We start from the raw sequence: 22,388 nt of genomic DNA on the forward strand, positions 1-22,388 counted from the left end.
TTGGGGGTTATTTATTTATTTATTTATTTTCCTCTTCCTCTGCATAAATTCTCTTAGTGTTTTAAGTTAATTAATATCTGAGAATTTAAGAATATTTTTTGGGTTCTCTTTCTTTCTGCCCATTTAACAATGAAAATGGCATATTACCAATCATCCTTTCCCCCCTATAGGAAACACTCATCATTGCTCCCAACAATCCTTTTCAACCTTAGAAACCTGAGCTTCTAAAAAGATATAGAATTGGGTTTCTAATTCCCATTCTTCCCATTCCCTTCCTTTTAATTTTCTCAATGCTTCTTCAATTTAAATACAGCCATCTTAATAACCTTTTCTCTCCCTCTTCTACTTCTTATTCCCCACACCCCCCCCCCCCCCCCCCCCCAAAAAAAAAAAAATTCTCTCTCTCTCTCTCTCTCTCTCTCTCTCTCTGCCTTTTCCTTTTAGTTCCCACAAGGTCACAATGGATCCCTCCTCCACCAACTCTGTCAATGGCTTCTATACTTTTCTGACTCGAGGGATCGATGATCTTGAACGGGTTTACCTTTCAAACAATTTCATGTCAATCCAATTCCTCCAAAGGGTTCTTTCACATCTCCGATCATTTCATTCCCAATTGATTCTTCTTGTCCAAAAGCTTCATTTGCCGGTGGGGGAGAAGTGGTTGGATGAGTACATGGATGAAAGCTCAAAGCTTTGGGACGCCTGTCATGTCCTTAAATCAGGCATTTCTGGAATCGAAAATTTCTACTCTGCTGGCTTCAACATCACTTCCTCTCTTGAAACTCATCGCCATCTGAGTCCACAACTTTCTCGCCAGGTCCATCTCAAAAATCATAATCTCAATCTAATTTTTGCTCGTATTTTGTTTTTATTGTTTTTGTTTTGTTTTGTTCGGTTCTGTTTTGTTTGGAAGCATTGGGTTCATCATCTAAAGTTCTCCAACTCTTGAAATACAGGTGATTAGGGCAATATCAGGGTGTCGAAGGGAAGCGGTGGGATTGGAGGAGGAGAATCGAGCACTGATGGAAGCAAGAATTCAACCTTTATCTCTGAGGTTCGATGAGAAAGTATCGATCGAATCAAAGCTGAACGGATTCAATGGATTCAGGGGAGTTCTGTACGCAATGAGAAATGTGAGCTCTCTCCTCCTAATGATCTTGCTCTACGGGCTGGTTTACTGTTGGCCGGAATCGAATTTTGTAAGAGGAGGGTATGAAGGGTGTCTTTTCTTCGGTTCAGCTTTTATGATTTCGACGGCGAGATTGCAGGAGAGAGTCGCCGGAGAGATCAACCAGATGAACGGAAGGCCTGGAATTTTGCTGTACGAGTTTAGAAGGTCCAAGATGGCGATGGAGGAATTGAGGGCGGAATTGGAGAGAAGGGTGGGGATGGGGTCACAGGGACTGGTGGAATGGGAAACAGAGATTGGAATTAGAGAAAGGGTTGAAAATTTGAGAGCTTGTTTTGGGGTACTGAGATCTGGAGCTGAGAATATTGTTTGCCAACTTGATGATTTCATTGATGAAATCGTTGAAGGCAGGAAGAAGCTTTTGGACTTTTGTAGCCACAGGTAGACAGAGATGGGAAAATATTGTAGTTGTTATGGTTCAATGGCCAAAAGAAAAAAAAAATCTTAAAAAAAAAGGAAAAAGAAAAAGAAAAAGAAATAGAAAAAAAAAGAAACAAGTAGAAGAATCAATTGATGGAGTTGTTGTACCTTTTAACCCTTCCCTGCTTCTCGTTTCCAGATTTTTCTTTAATCCTCTAAAAAGTAAAAACAATCTACAGGTAAATAAAGTGACAAAAGAAAAAATAGATGAGAAACCCATATATCATTTAATACTAAAAAGTATTATCAAATCTATTCTTATTCTTTTTTATTGTCGAAATATCTAATCAAGCCTTAAGGTCAAGTAATGAGAATATAAAATGAATTGGTAAACAGTAAAACAAATTTGCTACAATAGTATAAACAATATCTTTGGTTGTTTATTTGAATTGAAAGTTTTGACTAGCTGACAAGTCAAAAAGGTTACAAAAAATGGAAAAAAAAGTCAAATAAGTTGATTCATCTCAACATGTAATGTAACACCTAAGTCCAATAAGACTGACCCATGAAAATACATTTATATATATTATATATACTCAAATTTGTACAGAAAAGAAGAAAACGAAAGTTGAGTGAACAAAAGGAATGGAATTGAAAGGAAGAAGCTTCTTTGTAGTTTTCAAAGAGAGAGAGAAAGATGGGTCAATATTCCCATAGAAGAGGAAGAGGGGAAACATCCAAAAATTTCCTATCTTCTTTTTGGGCGTTAGGTTTTCTAGTAGAAGTGATGTCCCTCTCTCTCCAGTTCAGTTCAGGCAGAGAGGGTGTCTTTTAAGAATTTTAGTTGGGATAGTAAATATGACTAATCATTCTAGCGGTGAAAGAATGATGAAAAGTGGGGGCTTAGAGTTCTGTAAAAAGCAATGTATACAGTGAGATTCCTGGTTTCTTTTTTTTCATTTTTTTTAAATATTATATTATTTTTTTCCCCCAAAAGCAACATCCTTTTCTTAATCCCAAGCTTTTGTCTGATTCGGTTCTCTTTGAAAGCTATTGAGATTGATGATGAAAGTTCCCCTTCACATCCCTTCTTCCTGACATCTCCTGACTTTCTCTCTCTACTAATTTTGGTTTATTCTTTCGCTGATTTTTCTAAATGGGTTTTGAAGGAAACATAAATATAAACATATAACATTATAATTGGAAAAAAAGAAAGCTTTGAATTGCTCACTTTGTAGGTTGCAACTGTCTCTCATGCTTTTTGTCTCTTGCAGGAATTTCATGCATAGCCTAAATTAAAGGGTTCCAAAAAGAGTAAGCAAAATGCAACGCAACAGACATATAAATAAACAGAGGGTGGGAAAGGAAGGAAATAAACTAACCACCAGGCTTCGTTGTACTGTATTGTATTGTAATAGAGACCAGCCATTCAGAAACAAGTTCTGGCAAACGCCTGATCGCAAACAGCTCCCAAAAGCCCTTTAAGCAAAGCACACTTTGCTTTTCAATAATCATCAGAAGTAATGATTTTATTTTACTTCCCCAAGAACTAGAAAAGAAGAGAAAGATATTCCTCCTCAGACAATAATAATTAAGAATTTTAGTGTCGGGTTTTCAGAGCATGTAACCCCAGATGAAACATCCCTATGCTTATAAACATGACTAGTTTGGAAATACTTGATCGTTTTCACTGTAACTTAATAATTACGAGATATAAGCTGTAAAGAAGATGCAGACCACCAAATGAATTATAATAGGCCGCTGAAAGTCTGAAATAGATATTCTTTTTCTTTTCCCCCTCTAAATTCCATCGTGGGAAATAAATTAATCGAGTTCCTCTCATGAAAATAAGAAAAGCACTCGTACACAAATTGAAAAATGTGGGAATGGAGAATGGAGAATGGAGACTGGAGAATTTCAAGTGCAAGCAAATGAAAAAATGTCTTCACACCATTCCTTGACTGTGTAATTGCTAGTTCAGTAGCCATACCCAACCTCAACTTTATACCACCAGCAATAATACCATTACATTTCGCTAAGCTGTATCCTGCCAAATCTCCAACTAGCAAACTTGCAAGGTTGTAAAAGTTCATCTAACCGCCTCTAGGTCTTGTGGCTGAAATACCTGTCGTCTGAAAACAAATGAAATCTCAATAAGCTATGGCCAATGGGCTGTCTAAATAAACAATAGCTATAATAAACGAATAAATTGATATTAATATACCAATACATGACAACCCTATGGAATGACTAAAGAAAATGTTACTCTTGAATACAACTGTTCAACATAGAGGCATGAACAGGGTTGATATATATATGTATATATATTTACGTACAAAATTAGGGTGGAGGATTTGAACTTAGAACCTCTTAGTTCTCCGTCTATACAAGTGTCAATTGAATTAAACTCTGGAAGACAACTAGATTTATACATGGTCTTTGAAGAATGGGTTAATTTAAATAACAAGAATATTCTACTGGCCGGGTTCTTACTGTTTATTCAATTTACACACAGTTGAATCCTTCATTTTACAGGCACAGTGTAGAGGACTTTGCTTTTCCTGATCCTCTATTATTATTTAAACAGCAACTAACCATTGGTTGGTTAGGAAGTTAGCTCCGGTTATCACTGCATAATCAGTCTATTTAAAGACCTGTAGAGAAGGCTTGTAAATGCGAGTAGATCCAGTACATTAATACTTTCCAATACATAGCAGAGGATAGAAAACAAAATGTATTGTATTCAATCAACGAACATAAACAATACTTCCACATGATATCTTTATCATGATTAAAAGTCCAGAAATGAATTACTTCAATACACATCTTATCAAGACAATTAATTGCTTTGCTGCAATTTAATCACTCAAAAAGCCACAATGTAACCCCAGCTGATGACAACGTAGAGGAGCAATAGTAAGCATATGATGCGTTTGATCATGCTGTCCGACCACTCTACATTTATATGAGCAAGCATAAGCATATGCATATTCCATGTGTTAACCTCTCTTTCTGCAAAAATTAAGTTTATACGCACATACAATAGACGTCTAATGCAGGGTCAATAAAGAAATAAAGCATTTTAGGTAATTATATAACGGAACATAGTTCAATTGACTTAAACAAGAAATAAAGTATTTTAGGTAATTATATAACGGAACATAGTTCAATTGTAACTATTAAGTTTGAAGTTAAAAAATCGATTTTTCTCTTCAGGTTGTCCAACAACAAAAAAAAAAAAGAACTAAAAGAAAATTTGAAGTGTTATTTCCTCAAAAAAAAATTAGGAGGCAGTTAATCGTTCCATCAAGACTGGACATTTACATACAAAATTTTGGTGAAACTACTACATTAGCCCCTTAACTATTGTTATTTTTCAATTTAGCCCCTCACTTTTACAAAGTTTTTTCTTCTTCTAGTTTTTACTAAGTTTCATAATTGCCCTTTTAGTTAAAAATTTAAATTCATGGCGATAGTGGTATGACGTCATAATGAAAGATGTCATAATAAAAGGAGTAACATATATCTTATAAACACGGTGAGGTCTTATATTTTTTACATAAGATTTATAAACAAAAAGTTCTCTTGGAAATCATTAACTTCAAATATGATTTTCTAGATCACTCCTAATATGACATTATAATTTGCGAAAAATTTTCTGTTTAACGCAAATAGAAAAAATTATAGTTCAAGGTTTCTGAAATTCTGTATAGATCTCGAACCATTACATTGTGGTAATTTACATGCATTCCGATTCTTTCTTCATATTTTCAATTAATTAAATCATAACTGTAGTTATGGTCTTCTAGTACTTTTTTAAAAAAATAATAAGAACAATTAATAAAAGATGGTTCATTCAATTTAATCCGTCACTGTGCTCATACAAGCAAAACATTTTGGTTCCCATTGTTGACCATTCAGTCAAATACGAAGAAAAATTGGCATGCACATGCGAAGGTTTGTGTGATACCTTGAAAATACAGTTGCCTATACACACAGAAACTAAGCCATTTGCAGTCTGTGTCAAATTAACTTTTATCTATCTATATATGTGACTATATTACTGGCTAATTAATGCAAATTATTAAACTGATTTGTTTCTAAAAGCACTATAGTGAAACAAAGTAAAATATGAGTATCAAAACATCAAAAATAGCTAAGTATAGGGACTAGATTCTAAATCTAATTCTATTATGTTGATTGAAGAGCCTATTTGATAAAAACTATACTCGAAGATCAGAGTATCACGAGAACAGCGTCATGCATGCTCCGACCAACTACCAGCACAAACGCAGTACGTAGAATTTATCAACAAAAACTAAATCCCCAAAGTCACGATCAAATAATTCAAGAATCTCAACCTAGAGCTAAGTTACTAAAGTAGTAAGAAATGTAAGGTAACAGACATTCAAAACAAAGGCCATAAGAAACCAAAAATTGATCAAGAATAACATATTTGAAGTTTTATCCTGAAATCAGTTAAATCGACTACTACGATCAATTTGCATCTTTAAACGCAAAGGCACAATGCAACCTTAATGCCTCCATTTCTTATCCTTGACCATTTCGCAGTTGGATTGCCTATCCTTCTGCTCAGCTAAATTCAGCTTAACAACATACTCATAGTTCTATCGTTAAAGCTCCTCCATACTTTCAGCAATCAAAATTCAATAAGCCATTGAAAAATACTGAAAATAATCTACAACCCACATTCCACCAGCTTCCTACTCCCCGTAGCAAAAGAACGGCATGATCACTAACTAAACTCGCATATTTAAAAAGGAGATGAAAAGTACCAGAAATTTGTGAGCAATACGAGAATTTTCAGCAGAGTTCCAGTAGAGCCTTGTAGTTTCATGAGAGCACGAGCACGAGAAACACCGCCGAAATCAGAGGACGTGCGGAATAGGGAAGGAGAACACGGAACGCGGCGTTTCGAAATCTAGAGCTTAGAAGGCTTGCTTGAACTTCCTCCGGCCCAATATTGAACTTTCAAGATTCGAGCCCAAACTTTTGACCCCATAAAAATAGAGAAAACTGTCAAAATAATGACAAAATAATAGATTATGATTTGAAAAATAACAAATTCTAAAAATAATTTAATTTTTAGCCATAATGTATATTTCTTTTTGCAAAAACTTTCAACCGATTTTATGCTTGATAGTCTCCAATTCATTTTTGTCAGTTATAATGTATTCGTGCATTTGTCCAACCTAAAATAATGAAATATAATACAAAATTACAATTACAATATATTTACATATCATTCAATTATAATAATATTAAATAGATATTTATGTTTCAGATTGATCTCATTTAACCATACTAGATTCACACCTTCAATTTATAACAGATTATCGAATTTGTACGCTTCAAATAAAATGCTTAACAAAAATATTTTTAATAATATCTATTTATTTCACACTATTTAATTCACATCATAAAATTATTCTTTCAAGGTAGGTTTCATAACATTTGCTTAATGAGGCCAAATATCACATACTGTATTTGCAAATTACAATTAATTTTGAAAAATATTAACTATGATATTTTCGGGATTGACAAGATTTTTCTAATATCCCATAAATATATGCCTATAGTTTATAATTTTTTTTGGATTTTTAGTATTTAAATCAAATTAATTAACATTTATTTATCTAATTCATAAAAGATGTTTAATAAACATTTTCCTAAAAAATTGCTAAAACCTTCTCACCCTTCCTTATTAATTAAATTTCATAATATTTTGAATTCAAATATTATGAAATCTAATCCCAAAATATTATGAAATCTAATCCCTGAAATAATGACAATCATCCATTCAATATTTTTCGTATGATTTATATTTCAAATTACTTTTAAAAAATTATTAGATAATAAATAATACGTATGGTTAAAATAAAAAATGGTTAGGAGAATTTCAACCATTCTTGAGTCGTTATATTTCATTCCTACAATCGTGCTAATTATGATTATACACTTATATTGGTTAATTTTTATTATAAAAAAAATGAATTTATTGTGCCTCTTGTATCGAATAAGAATTTTTTCACCATGTGTTTTTTTAATTACGTTAATATTCATATTTATTTTAATTAGACGTTTTATTTTGTTTGTGACGTTTTATTTTCATTCATTTTTACTATGCATGTCTAAATCAAGAAGTATAATATGTGTTTATACTTTTTATGTAGGTTAGTACATGTTTTACCGATACTGTATATTTGCATGATACAAATAATAAGACCAAATATCATACCGTTACAGATATGGTGTATTTGCAAACTACAATCAATTTTAAAAAATATTAACTAATTTTTATATTTTCGGGATTGACAAGATTTCTGCAATATCTTCTAAATATAGTATTTAAATCAAATTAATTAACATTTATTGTTTGACAAATATTTCCCCTAAAAATGGGGGGATTTTCAACAATTTCTCAATCTAATCTCTAAATCACTAATTTAAATTTAAATCAGTTATATTTTATTATACACAATATTTTCAAATTTGTTATATTTTAAACCATTTATTAAATAACACATAAGATATATTTTTAATAACAATTTGAATTTGAATATATATTTTTAATAACAATTTGAATTTAAATTTTATAATTTAATTATGCTTCAATGACATTTTTACGATGATTTGAATCTTCATTTTTTAGGTTTTTATAGAAAAAAGAAAAGAAGAAGATTGAGAGAGGGGGCGACCAGAGACAAATACAATGACAAAGATAAATTTTTTCTTCCAAACAAGAGAGGAGAAGAGCTCAAATGAATCTTGAATGTATGAAAAACTTGAATAACTCACGTATAAAAATTTTGAATTTTATGATATAATTTCATGATTTTATATTTATTATAATATCAACAATGCTCCCCTTTTGAATTCTTTGATGAATTGATGGTTTTAAATGGTTTTCAAACATTCTCAAGGATTTCGAATGAAAGAAGAAAGTAAGTGGCCGAAATCCAAGGAAAAAAATGATCACTTACAAAGATTTTAAATTTTGAGCTTCCCATTAATGACAAATTTTCTAATCTTTATGTTTTGGGGAGAAATTTTTAATGTAGCATGTACTTTATTTCAGTTACAATGTATTTGAGGTTTATGTGAACAATTGTATTTTACATATTGGTTGAGGGCATTTGAGGGATTGTTTCATTTATTTATTTTTTTAATTTTTATGTTTTGCTATTTTAACCATTTAAATTTATTTTTGCTATTTTTCCAAAGTAAAAGTCATAATTTGTCATTTTTCTTCACAGTCCAAATAAGGGTCGCTCGTAACAAAAAATCTAAAATAAGACCATATTTTAAAATAGCAAAAGAAATTATTTACAAACTATAACAAAATTTTGGATTCTATTAATAATAGTCTTTTATCATTATAGTATATCAATTACTATATGATTTGCTATAGGTTGTAGATATTTGGTAAAATTTGCTATTTTTTAAAATTTCCCTAAAATGATTGCACGTTTGGTTTGAAAAATACGTACAACCCTTCTTCCCAAAATTTTCAAATTAAAATGAACCATTGAGAGTAGCTACTAACGATGATTGCTATCAGTTATAGCTTTCAATTTAAGAAATGACAGTTCTCACACTTATTTCGATTTTCTCACGTTAAAAATTTATCATTAATAGTAGCTATTAGTGACCGCCAAGAATATTATCCGTGATAGAACTAAGTCATGCACAGCGGAAAAAGAATCGAATTTCTACCCTAATTGCCACAATTAACATGTCACCATAAACTAATCAAATTAGGGTTTTAAGAAATATTACCTTTGAAGCTTTCAAAAGGTTTGATATCTTCTTACCAATTCTAACCGAGACCACCACTAGTACTCAACTGCTATCCTCTAGACAAAGAACCGGGTTGTGGGACCCAATTTTGGTGTAGAAAATAATGGAGATAAAATGAGATTGGAAGTTTTTTTTTCTTCTTTTGTTGAGATGATGAAAATGATAAAAGAGGCAAAAGTTCTTCAACCTTTGAAAACATCTTTATTTATAACCTAATTACATGCAAAAATGCATGCAATTCATTTGCCAAATCTCAACACCTAATGTTCCACTAACAATTAGTGGAACTTAGTGGGCTAGGTGACTATATCTCATATAGCCACATATCCCACTAAGAGTTAGTGGGATTATCCAACAAAATGTTGGATTTTCCCACTAACTTAGTCCAAGGGTAAAATGGTCATTAGATATTTCTAGTCAAAAGTCAAACTTTGACTTTTCTTAGTCAAAAGTCAATATTTTGACTTTTTACCATTTTGTCCGTCTTGACTAATTCCAACCTCCTGAGCATGAATCCGCATTCATTTTTCCAAAATTCAAATCACATTTGAATATAAGGCCGGTCAAAGTTTGACTTTTCAAAGTCAAAAGTCAACATTTTGACTTTTTACTATTTTTGACCAATTTCATCAATTCCGAGCTTCTTAGTATGAATCCGCATTCATACTTATAGTATGTAAAACATAAAAGCTCTATTTCTAATTAGAAGACCGACGACTATATCACTATATTTGTCGGTTTCCCTTTTTTCTCCCAATTCGAACAATTCGACTTATTTCATCACACTGTTCTAAGTTTAATCCATATGAGCTAGCAGAGGAACCTAATGGACCTATAGATCATGGGCTCCAACGATTCAAGATTAACTAGCTAAACTCTTTTAAACCGAGTTAATCAACATTCGTTAACTAACGGGTCATTCCACTAAAGTCCCGTAGTTGCACTCCCCTCACTATAGATATATTTGTGTCCATTTGATAAAACCATAATCAGTAAGTTAATCCTTCACAGGTTGCTCGTAACCTTGGTTGGGTCAAAATACCGTTTTACCCCCAAGATTACATCTTGCTCCTTAAGTCCCACTAATCCACTATTGAACAATTGGTTTAAGGTTTAACCTTTAAACTTAATCCCTCTCGGGCCAATGAGAGGGTGTGGCCCCTTGTTCAAGACTTGGATTCAGTGCTTAAGAGAACAACCTATCTACTAACCCTAAAGCGGGTAGGAGTGAATTCCATCTTGTACCCTATGTTCCCAGTTATCCACCCGATCTTACCCCTGAAATGGGAGGCTTATTGGGCCAACGCTGATGAGTTGCCCTCACCTATGCAGATCTAAGGATAATCTCGTGTGAACAGGAGTTCATAATTAACTCAGGATTAAGACTAAGTTACCTAGGTCATCAATAATTGAGATAGTCAGTTTTAAACAGTAAACGGTGTTATAACGTAAAAAAGACTAATTCATGGTTCAGTCTTATGTAAACATTTTACATAGGATGCCCCCACTTTCATGTCTCTACATGAACGATTAGGATCACCTCGTTTGTACTACAAAGTGGGCCGCATCCATAGTTTCTCTAAATAAGACGCCCAACCTTTATTTCATATACTATAGACTATTTAGGCTATATACTCGAACTTGATCCACGTTTATGTTTACACATAAAGTTCAAGTTTATTCAAAAATAGCCTTGGAACTTGATTTATTGGATTTAATATTATAATATTTAATTTCTCAATAAACAACTTTATTGAACAGAATATGATTTACAAACTACGAGTTTTAGGACAAAAAATTCCAACAATCCGTTGTTGTCATTGTTGGCTCTAAAAATCAATGAATATTATTGGTAACTATTTTCAGTGATAATTTTATGTTTGTCACTATTAAGATGATTCTTCCCAATTTTCTCACGTTAAAAGCTATCATGATCAATAATTGTAATTTATATCTTTCAAGTATTTATAGCTTTCGATTTAATAAACGTGCTATCAAATGCTATCTGTTACATCTTCTACAGATAATAGCCACCATCAGTATGATTTCTAACGATTATAAGGACTAAAAGATGTACTTGGCATTTTAAAAGCTTTATTAGTTGACCGGTAAACATTTGTGTTTTTATAAATATTTTATAATTGCTTTATATTTTTAGTTTATTTGCTAACTTGTGTTATTTACAATAATTTTCTTAAAACTAACAATAAAACCCTAGATGATGCAACGAGTAGCTCAATTTAAAATTACACAAGTGTGTTGCAAGTCAATTGAAATCGAGTTGAATTTTGTAGGCTCTGTTTGGTTTAAAAAGTGACACATCCATATAAAATTTGAGAAAACTCAACATATTCAGTTTGGTATTATTTTATTGAAACACTATTTAAAATCAAACTAAATCGTAGGTATTCACCTTAACAAAAACTCTACAACTAATTCCTTTTTCCTTTCAATCATTTGTTACTCTCATCTCCTCACAACAATGCACGACTTCATCCCCTTTTCTCTCTCGTCTACTATTAAGAACGGGATATAACGAAATCAAAGTACTTGGTTTTTTAAGTTATTCGTTGGTTCAATTTTTTTTAACAGATTTGAAATATAGTCTCTTGATTGTTAAAACACAATATTTCACAACTGAGCTAAGATTACCACTAGAAGAAAACTACCCTACAATGACAGTTATATATCTCAAAAAATGAATGAAAGAAAAAAAACTGTCACGAAATATAAAATTTTGCGTTTTTGGCGGGAAAAGACGGAATTTTTCGGAAAACACTTTTCGTGACAGTTATTAACTGTCATAGAATGTTAGGGTTAAAATTTTTTTCTTTTTTCCTTTTCTTTTCTTTTTCCTTTTTCTTTCTTTTCCCTATTTCCTTCTTCCTCCCCGTGCGTCCTTCCCCTTCTCCCCAGCCGCAACCGCCGCGCCTCTTCTCCTTCCTTCCGTACGCCGCGACGACTCCACCGTCTCCTTCTCCTTTCCTTCTCTTTTCTTTCCGTTCCCTTCCGTCTTTCTTTCCGCCGCAGCCCAACCGCCCCATCCTTCCCCTTCTCTCCGTTCGCGAAGCAAAACCGCCACCGACCGACCTCCATTCCTCTTCTCCTTCCCGTTCGCAGCCCCGCCGCAAATCGTCGCCTCCCTTCCCTTCCATTTTCTTCTTCCGTCCGCAGCCCTGCCGCAACCCTTCCCTTCCATTTTCCTCTTCTCTTCAGTTCGCAAAGCAGCCGTACACGTCCAGATCTGCACCGCAAGACCGCCCGTTGCCCTTCCGCCGCTGCCCGGTCCAGATCTGCACCGTTTTCGCGTCTTGTTCTGTCTCCGTCGAAGCCGAGCCACCGTGTGAAGCAGTAACCGCCACGTCCGCCGCTCACAACCGCCATCCACCGATCCCTTCTCCTCCGTTGTCTGCACTACCGGGCCGGAAGCCTGGTTTCAGCCAGCCTCTGCCGTCGATCAGACGTGCCTTTTCTTGTTCCTAACTTACAATACTCAATTTACTTCCTTTGTTCTTTTTGGTGATTGAAATGTTTTTTTTTTTTTTTGCAGCTTATCAATCTTCCAGATTGTGCGCCCTATTCCAGGTAAAATCTGTTGTTGTGTTCGGAAAATGTGTTGAATTATTGGGCATTGTTGAAGTAGTTTTAATACGAGTGTCTAAAGATACCTAGATTTGACGTTTGTATTGAAATGTGTTTATTACTAAAGGACGTCTGTGATTTTCCTTGGCAATTGGTGCCCAAATGTTATATGGTAAGTTGTATTGTCCTGTCAGATTATTGAGGTGAAGTGCAAGCTGGCCCGCGACTGTGGACGAGTAAGGTTCTTGGACTAGTTTTTCTGTGCTTGAGCATGAGCAAGACTTTAACTTTATCATTCCTTTCCTTCTTTCAATACTGTAACATGTGGGGTAAGATTTTCACGTCTGCCTTAGACGAGGATATCTTGTGAGATAGTGCAGGTTGTGGCCTAATTGTTCCTTTGAAGTATCCCACAATACAACCATGCCTTAGTTTTGCTGTTTAAATAATTAGATTTTTGATAATTTGACTCATGTACCTAGTTAAAAATGTAGACGGATCTGAAGCTTTTAAACAGGAAGATGATGAGGATTTTTTTTTCTTCACTATTTCTCGTTTTTTTCTTCCTTCTCTCTCTTTCGGCTGATAAGCAAGTCTACCCTCCATATACCTTTCTTTGGCACTCCGGACCGGTCTTAATACTCCATCCAGCTAGGTGATAGCTTCTAACCTCTGCCGATATTCACACCTTCCCGATCCCGATACTCTCTCTATTTTGATTATGCTAGAAGAGGGAAGAGGACCAAATGAGATATTTACATCAGCTAGCTAATTTTGTAAGGGACGTGTAATATGTTATAGAGGAGATGGGAGAATGAATCTAGAATTTGTAATATGTTCTAATACTTGGCTGTGGGAGATATACTGAACCAGTAAATCCTGAATTGAGGCAGTTCATTCGTTCCACTGGCATGAAGTTGGAAGCTGTAGACACAGTACTTTTGGTTTGAAATTATGTTGTTTGTCGAATTTGTCTTGATCCATAAGATAATTACTTTTCATGCATCTGAAAATCAAGATTTTGAGCTATCTTATGGGTCTGTGACTATTGGTGGGAAACAGTATATTCTTTGTTTAGGATAAGAAAATAGGTGGAAAAACATCCACCAACCATAATAGCCTCGTCAAAAGAGATTGTAGTGGGTTACTGTATTGTCTAGTTTGTGATAAGATAAATTAACGTGTCATCAATTCACCAGTAACATCCTCTTTTCCTTACAATCCCTTGATCAGATGGGTATTAAAGACTTTTTAGTGTAGGATATTAAAAACCACATGTTTCTTCATCAATAAAAAGAAAAGAAAAAAAAACCAACCCACATGATGTAGTGGAAATAGGATCTGAATTATAGGTGATATTTGAGAATGATGTTAAGTTCAACTGTTCAAGAACTATCTTTAGAGCCATATGTCAACTTTTGCTTAAGAAAGAAACAAGTGGGTTGTTGTTGAGTAAATTACCAATTACAATGATCAACCGGGGACTTGCTAGTTTAAACAGTGGGCTTTTGGAATCTCGAATGGTCTCATTTTGTCTAAATTTAACTAGTTTTTGACACGATGGATAATTTGTTACTGTAGATCAAGTAGTTATCTGCACTCTCTCTTTCTCTCAAGGCAAATCATCCATGTCCAGCAATTCTCTTCATATCCTATGTATTTCCGTACACTACAAACCTAATCGATATTTGATATTTGAAAAATGAGGGTACTTCAGATATAGGGCAGAATTATGCACTCTACTTGGGAAGAGGGCTGTCTCTTCTTGTACAACTACTTTTCACTTAACCTTTAACCTCATACCTTGGGGAGGTTGAGAGTACATGTATAGACCAGTTGACCTATGTTCGAGTTGGCATGTTTATCCTTAACAAAGCTTTGTTACTTGCAGAGAAATGCGACATCAACTTATAATATCCTAAATGAGGAGGGTAGAATTGTAGCTGCAGCGCTTCTGCCTTATGGAGTTTCTTCATGACCCACCGCCCAGAGCCAGACTCGGTTGTTGTTATGGATGCCTCTAAATTGCAGGATTCTTCTACCTCTCAAATCTTACAAGTATTACTTAGCGCTTTGATCTCTACTCATTTGTAGACTGACTACAACTATCGAGTCACTTGGTCCTTTTTGCTGTATAGATATACTGTTATTGTCATAACCTGCCATCAAGAATTATAGTGTATATATATTAAAGTGTTGGCTATTTTCTTGTACATTGGTGTGAAACTTGTATAATTTCAAATTTGTCATTCTCAGCTACATTATTGTCATTCTAATGGTTCGTGTAATGGTGGAGCTGCATGGAGAACAGAATAAAACTATAGGAAATTGAGAAATGTGATAGTTAATAGTTGTTGTAAATTGGAGAACGATGACAGTTATTTAACAAAATAAATTGTCACGATTGCTCTATATGTGACAGGAATAACATGTCGTCATAAGATAAACAATGACAATTTTTTTTAAAAAAAACTGTCACGATTGCATTATATTTGACTGGAAAAAAATGTCGTCAATGGCAAAACAATGACATTTAATGTTATCGAAAAACTGTCACGATTGCACAATCGTTGACTGGAAAAAAATGTCGTCAATAACTAAACAATGACATTTTTACAAAAAAAAACTGTCGCGAAAAACATATTCATGACAATTAATACATGTCACGATAATAGAATTCGTGACAATTATTTAACTGTCGTTAATAAAGAAATGATGATAGTTATTGAATGTCATAAAATAAATTATGACAGTTATTGAATGTCGTTGAATGTTGATTAACGACATTTATTTCATGTCATAAAACAACCTATTGCGACAGTTTTCAAAAACTGTCGTCAAAGGCCTTTCCATGACTCCCGCTTCTATGACTGAAAATAACTGTCGCGAAATCCGTTCGCGACAGTAAATAACTATCGTCGTAGCCCACTTTTGTACTAGTGTACGTTACCTTAGAAAAAAACATATTAATTAATGATAATTTGAATAGTATATCTCATTTGATTAAATTTAGTATTGTTTACTTGTGCGACGTACCTACTCGTGTAAGATTCACTCCAAAATTTTGTAATAAAATGCAAAATAAATGACAAAGTACTTTTGTTAAGTTATTGATTGATTTATCAAGAAATTCAAAATGTATATGTTTAAAGTATGTTTTAACAAAACTATCACTCACTAGACTATTTAGCTCACATTTTTCAAATATTTTTTTCACTTTCTAAGTAGAGATCGTGATCCGAGAGCCCAATCGTGTCTCTAGTCTTCTATGCCAAATTATTCATAGTTTTGTTGCTGAAGGTTAGTTATAGATCTTTGTATGTCATGTATATTAGTTTTGTTTAAGGTTGTATCAATTTAAATGTTTTTCTTCGGGTCTCGAGATCTCAACAAAGAAATGACGTTTAACTTAAACTTATTTTATGCTAATATAAGGAAGTTTATTTAAAGTATGTTTATCGTATTTTTCGTTGCATAAGACTTAATTTACTCAAGTTTTATAACATGGTAAATGATCAGTAGTAAGAGTCAACTAGTGTTGTTCAGAAGGGGAGTGACGTCAATTGACTTCACGCCTTATCTCGGACCGAGCAAGCATGTGCTTAGAGTGAGGTGTAACATAAAACAACCTATTGAAGAAATTGTTGAAAATTGAGAAGAAAGGGCAAAAAAAAATGTAAAATGTAACAAAGCTAAAAAATATTTACAGTTGAAAAAACCAAAAGTCTATGAAGCCACTATTATATTTTCATAAATTCTAGATTTGTCATTAAATATTGTAGACGATCGATTATGATTGTTTTTTTTTTTTTTTTGCGATTTCTTCATCTCATATTCCATTTTTTTATTTCTTATATTTTTAAATGATTTATTCTTCTATTTAAATCTCATATTTCATCTTCGTTATTTTAGCACTACAATAAATTGGAAGTTTCCCAACGCAGGAAAAATCGTCAAAAAACATGACGTCGGTAGAAGCCAGTGTTTTCTGACGCATCTTGGTGCACGTCGAGGGAAGTCATTCCCCCTGACACAGACACATTAGCGTCGAAACGGGCTGGAATGGTTTAGGGTTCTTCTGACGTGGTGTCAGATACGTTAGGAAATGAACCCCTATTCCTAACGTGAAAAGTGTAGCGTCGAAAAAGACACACAATTAATTGACCTCCCTCTGATGTGGTCTCAGGTGCGTCAGGAAATGAGTACCTATTCCCGACGTCTACAGTGTTGCGTCGGAGGAAGGGTAGATCATTAATTGTACGTTACGCCCTCATCTGACGTGGTGTCAGCAACGTAGGGAATGGGTTTAGGGATATTCCCGATGTGTCACTAATCGCGTCGGGAATAGGGTGCTATTCTCGACGATTTCATTGTGCGTCGGAAATTCTCTATCTTTTTTAACTCCATTCTTTAAAGATTGGAAACAGAAAAGAGAAAGAAAATCGAGAGAGGGAGAGGGATACTGAGAGGGAGATCGAGAAGAAGAGGGCATTGTCATCCCTGTTGTCGTCGCCATTGGTAAGTGGTTTAGTTTCGTTATTGTTTTGTTTTACACTACAACAAAATCTGTCTACTATGACAGTTGTGTATCTCACAAAATGGGAGGGAGAAGAAAAACGGTCACAAATTGCAAAATTTCGTGTTTTTTGCGAGAAAAGACAGAATTTTTTGGATAACACTCTCATGCCCGTCCGTTCAAACCTCCTCTCTGTCGCCACCACCGCCCCATCGCCACAACCTCCTCAAACTTTTCAATTTGTGCCCGTCTTCTCCCACCCTCCGCAATCACTTCAAACTTCAAACTGTGGTCGTCACCCCTTCGTCGATAAGCTTCTCTTCCTTATCTCTTTCTCTCTCTCTATGAAGTTCTTCTCTCTAATTCGTTTGGGATTATTTTGTGAGTTTAAGTTCTTCCCAATTTCTCTTTTCTAATTGTTGATTTTCTGTTATATGGTCTCTAACTCGTTCATGCAACTCCATGGGATTGTTTTGTGAGTTTGAGTTATTCCCGATTTCTCTTTTCTAATTGTTGATTTTTTGTTATATGGTCTCTAATTCGTTCCTGCAACTCCATGGGATTGTTTTGTGAGTTTGAGTTCTTCATGAAGTTGCTGTTATTAGATGTCTCTGACTTCTCTTTAAAGGTAATTTAACTACACATTTAAGTTCATCTTTTTGGTTTTATTTTGTGGCTTACATCAGCAATGTTAAATTTTCTACAGATGCAGAGCAAATATGGTTGTCCCAAGAAAGAATCTGTAAGTTCCAATTGCCATCAGTGAGGATTAAAATATTTTTACTTTCCTAAAGTATAGGTAATTGTCATGTTTTTAGAATGAAAGTTCTGAAAACTTCAACTAGGTTAGTAGGTATTTAGCCACAATCTGACGCGAGTGCTTAAACATGGAGATGTTGCTTGAGGAGGCCTAGTAAAAGAGTTATTCCTAATATGTTGGATTTCTTTTGTAGTCATTCAGGAGGTCGATCTCTGAGGTGACATTGGAGCGAATGTCTAGCGTTTGGGGTTCCTTTTCCATTCTTCCTACAAGTGGAAATACTGGGGGTAAGAAAAACATATGTTTTCCTTTTCCAAGATAAATGTTCCTCCTACACTTGACAAGTTTATTCTGTCTTATCTAAATATACGAGTTCTGTGTTTTTATTTCTTATCAACAAAATGAAATTAATGGTTGATTTTAAGGTTATTCTGATTGATTTGTAATATCAATAAAGATGAACAACAAAATATTCCTTTATAATTGTTCTTTCGAAGTTCAACAAAAAGATTCATAGTTATTAATCAACAAAAAGAGGTATGCACCAAATTCCGAGTTAGGATTTTTATCCCAACCAATCTCCCACTCAACAAGAAGAGAGAAAATAATAGAGCCCCCATGAATGGGCCTCTATTAATATATTTTAATAAAATTTTGGTTTTGGAGCAGTTTATCCCATGGATTGAGTATATTCCAGGAAGACAATAGTGAAGGAAAAGACACTCTAAAGCTTGAGACAAATGCAGAATCATCGAAGGTTTGATTTAGCTTTAAAAAATTTGCTTCAAAAGCATGTGTCATTGTACATCTTTATTAATGTGATTCTAAAAAATGCAACTTTTGCAGGAAGCCCAAAGGGACGAAGCTGTTGGGGCAAAGACTGAAAATAAATCTAAAATCCAGCTACAGAGGCAGAGAAATCTGTTCCCATAGTGAAAAAATATGTTGAAAATGTGCCTCCACAAAAAGCACCTGTAAGTTCGTCTTTAGTGAAGGTGGAACTTGGAACATGTTTGATTCGATTTCTGACCTTTGAATACCTTAAATTATTGAGTCAATCGATGATTTACCAAGTATCATGTCAAACCTTCGCAATGTTATTATTTCTACTTGTTAAGTTTTCTACATATTCTAAATCACAGGTCCCTAGACCGTGCCTCAAAATGATAACCAATTTTACGAGTTTTTGGTACTCGAATTACATTGGATAAGAATCATGTGTATTTTATGAACATCATGTCCTTGTTGGTTTCTAATGTTTGGAAATGAGGTTTCAACTTTGTTACTTCTGAGTATTCTTTCACTTAATTCTCAGTTTATATGGTCACTGTTGACAGACACTTTCCCTCCTATATCTCATTCTTTCATCCTTTTAATATTTCCTTTAGTTTGACAAGAAATTCCTCCCGACAATGAATTTGAAACGCGTATCAGACTTGAAGTTATCCCTGCAAATGAAATTGGGGTCACATTTGCAGACATTGGTGCTATGGATGAAATCAAAGAGTCCTTACAAGAATTAGTCATGCTTCCTCTTCGACAGACCTCTTTAAGAGCGGACTTCTTAAACCTTGTAGAGGCATCCTACTTTTCGGTCCTCCTGGAACGGATAAAACAATGTTGGCAAAGGCCATTGCTAACGAAGTCGGAGCAAGTTTCATTAATGTTTCAATGTCTACAATCACTTCTAAATGGTTTGGAGAAGATGAAAAGAATGTTCGTGCATTGTTTATGCTCGCAGCAAAAGTCTCACCTACAATTATTTTTGTCGACGAAGTCGATAGCATACTCGGCCAAAGGACTAGAGTGGGAGAGCACGAGGCCATGCGAAAGATTAAAAATGAATTCATGTCACATTGGGATGGACTCCTAACTAGGAATGATGAGCGAATACTAGTTCTTGCTGCGACCAACAGGCCATTTGACCTTGATGAAGCAATCATTCGGCGATTTGAACGTCGGTAAGAATATACCATTTATCCTTAACCTGGTTTTATTCTCATTTAGTATTTCCACTCTCCTTTCCTTAGAACTCAAGGACACTATTGTACAACCTATAAAATAAAAACTGTTCAAGAAAGGTTATTACTCATCTTAGAGTGATGGTCTACTTTTGCTTATAACCATAATCACAAGTGATCTCTTGATGAGTTGTATAAATTTGGTGAGGACATGGGTTAATGTAACACATTATCTTTGCCAAAACCTGATGGGCTCGTCACTACAAGGGAATTAGAGAAGTATTAGTTATTGACAAATACTTCATAGAAACTCATTTGCTAATCCTTCAATATATTCTATTGAACAGAATTATGGTTGGTCTTCCATTAGTGGAGAGCAGGGAATTGATATTAAGAACTCTTCTATCAAAGGAGAAGGCTGAAGATCTTGATTTCAAAGAGCTTGCAACTATGACAGAAGGATACAGTGGAAGTGATCTCAAGGTGTGTTCTCTAATATGTCTTATGATACCACATGAGTTATTTGCCTAGTTCCATTGATCAGCTAATGACCTTTACCTCTGGCAACAGAACTTATGTGTGACTGCAGCTTATCGCCCTGTTCGGGAGCTCTTGTAACAAGAAAGATTGAAAGATTTGGTAACTTCATTAAAGCTTTTCCTCTGTCTCATCATTACTTGTATATAACATGAAATGTTATGTAATCAAAATTCTCCAAATAAATTTCTGTTAGATGAAGTTAGATCTGAATGGACGGAGTTCGTATCATGTAATTTTTTTCTTTCTTTATATGTTTTGTTCATATTCTTGGTATAATGTATTTGGATTTTTTTTGTATATTTGGTACATTGTGTTATGATATATCGACCGAAGACATATGTTATGTGTGTGCCATTTTCATTGCTTTTTTTTTTGTGTTGGGAGGGGACTGGAATGAAGGGTTGGGAGGAGGGGGCTGAAAATGTTATCATAGAAGTAGCTCAATATTGTTTTTTTCAATCTTACATCAACGATAATGTTCCTAATTATCTTTAAATAGCTTTAAGTAGAACATCCTCATAGGTAGTGTTCTTTAATCATCCTCTAAATGAGATTTTGTTTTCTCTCTAGGTTTGGAAGAATCCATTTGAAGCATTGAACCCAATTTGGAGCAATTGATTGATATAACATCTTTTGTATGGTTGGTAGCCAACTCTTGCTTCCAATGTATTGAGTTTAGGCTTCTTGCTTCCATTGTCAATGTATATTTTTTTTCTATGGAAATTACATTTGAACTAAACAAATGGTTATTAGTCAATGGGTGTATGAATACTTCAAAGTGTATCTTTATAAAATGTTTGACTTATTGTTTTCATATGGGTGTGATGTATTATTGTTATTGTTATTGAAGTTAGTAGTGTAATGGTTCAACGACAAGAAAAACAGGAATTGAAGAATATACAACAAGGAAAAATATCATAATATACAAATTCGTAACATTTATTTTCTGTCGTCAATACCGAAACCATGACAATTAAATTTTATAAAAAACTGTCACAATTGGTCTATCCATAACATGAAAAAAATGTCGTAATATATTAATTTGTGACATTTTCGTAACTGTCGTCAAAATCAAATCAATGACAACTAAATTTTACAAAAAACTGTCACGATTGACATATTCTTGACATAAAATGTCATAGTATAAGAATTTGTGGCATTTTTGTAACTGTCGTAAATGTGTAAATGATGACAATTATTTGTTGTCACGAAAAATAATATATGACAGTTATTTGTTGTCATAAAATACTAATTTATGACATTTATTTTTTGTCATGAAAACACATATTGTGACAATTTTTTGGAACTGTCATGGAAGGACTTTCCACGACACGCGATACTATGACTGTAAATAACTGTCACGAATTTTTTCGCGACAAAAAATAACTGTCGTCATAAAACATTGTCATCCCCGTTGCCGTCGTCGTCGGTAAGTGGTTTAGTTTAGTTATTGTTTTGTTTAGTTAATTAGTTTTAGTATTTAGATTTCAAATTAGTTTTAGGTTTTAGATTTTAGATTTCAAATTAGTTTTAGCATTTAGATTTTGAATTAGTTGTAGGTTTTAGTAATGAAATTGAATTTGAAGTGTTGTTAGGACTTTGAATTAGTTGTAGGTTTTAGGAATTTGAATTTGAAGGGTTGAAGATGAGATTGAAGTG

The 22,388-nt window shown here is 33.9% G+C and overlaps 2 protein-coding genes and 2 long non-coding RNA genes across 7 annotated transcripts; 3 read left to right on the forward strand and 1 right to left on the reverse strand.

Annotated features, from left to right (window-relative positions):
- Window positions 1–338: 338 nt before the first annotated feature.
- Window positions 339–3,225, forward strand: LOC101222277. Of its 2 annotated transcripts, XM_031880123.1 has the most exons (3): window positions 339–817; window positions 957–1,570; window positions 2,824–3,225. In XM_031880123.1, exons 1-3 carry the CDS (start codon window positions 461–463, stop codon window positions 2,846–2,848), a joined length of 996 nt encoding a protein of 331 aa, XP_031735983.1. In that variant the 5' UTR covers window positions 339–460; the 3' UTR covers window positions 2,849–3,225. The 2 variants fall into 2 exon arrangements, with proteins under 2 accessions (XP_031735983.1, XP_004151123.2); XM_004151075.3 differs by lacking the exon at window positions 2,824–3,225 and having other exon boundaries at window positions 957–1,840.
- LOC105434625 lies at window positions 2,171–6,506 on the reverse strand. Of its 2 annotated transcripts, XR_004214029.1 has the most exons (4): window positions 6,346–6,504; window positions 4,043–4,203; window positions 2,932–3,681; window positions 2,171–2,839 (listed from the first exon to the last, which is right to left on the reverse strand). It is a non-coding gene; the product is annotated as an uncharacterized LOC105434625 (long non-coding RNA). The 2 variants fall into 2 exon arrangements; XR_004214028.1 differs by lacking the exon at window positions 2,171–2,839 and having other exon boundaries at window positions 3,269–3,681; window positions 6,346–6,506.
- A 5,100-nt stretch (window positions 6,507–11,606) lies between these two features.
- Window positions 11,607–15,288, forward strand: LOC116403231. Its single transcript, XR_004215890.1, has 3 exons — window positions 11,607–12,833; window positions 12,921–12,955; window positions 14,844–15,288. It is a non-coding gene; the product is annotated as an uncharacterized LOC116403231 (long non-coding RNA).
- A 2,313-nt stretch (window positions 15,289–17,601) lies between these two features.
- On the forward strand, window positions 17,602–21,543 carry LOC101208181 (spastin). Of its 2 annotated transcripts, XR_004216437.1 has the most exons (9): window positions 17,604–18,096; window positions 18,175–18,210; window positions 18,422–18,515; window positions 18,898–18,985; window positions 19,075–19,202; window positions 19,617–20,189; window positions 20,537–20,672; window positions 20,760–20,828; window positions 21,300–21,543. XR_004216437.1 is itself a non-coding variant. In XM_031885011.1 (8 exons), the coding sequence occupies exons 6-8, from the start codon at window positions 19,846–19,848 to the stop codon at window positions 20,805–20,807; spliced, it is 528 nt and encodes a 175-aa protein (XP_031740871.1). In that variant the 5' UTR covers window positions 17,602–18,096; window positions 18,175–18,210; window positions 18,422–18,515; window positions 18,898–18,985; window positions 19,075–19,202; window positions 19,617–19,845; the 3' UTR covers window positions 20,808–21,083. The 2 variants fall into 2 exon arrangements, 1 of the variants encoding a protein (XP_031740871.1); XM_031885011.1 differs by lacking the exon at window positions 21,300–21,543 and having other exon boundaries at window positions 17,602–18,096; window positions 20,760–21,083.
- The last annotated feature ends 845 nt before the right edge of the window (window positions 21,544–22,388 follow it).

The sequence above is a fragment of the Cucumis sativus genome, chromosome 1, assembly GCF_000004075.3.
Source record: "Cucumis sativus cultivar 9930 chromosome 1, Cucumber_9930_V3, whole genome shotgun sequence".
Taxonomy (NCBI): Eukaryota; Viridiplantae; Streptophyta; class Magnoliopsida; order Cucurbitales; family Cucurbitaceae; genus Cucumis; species Cucumis sativus.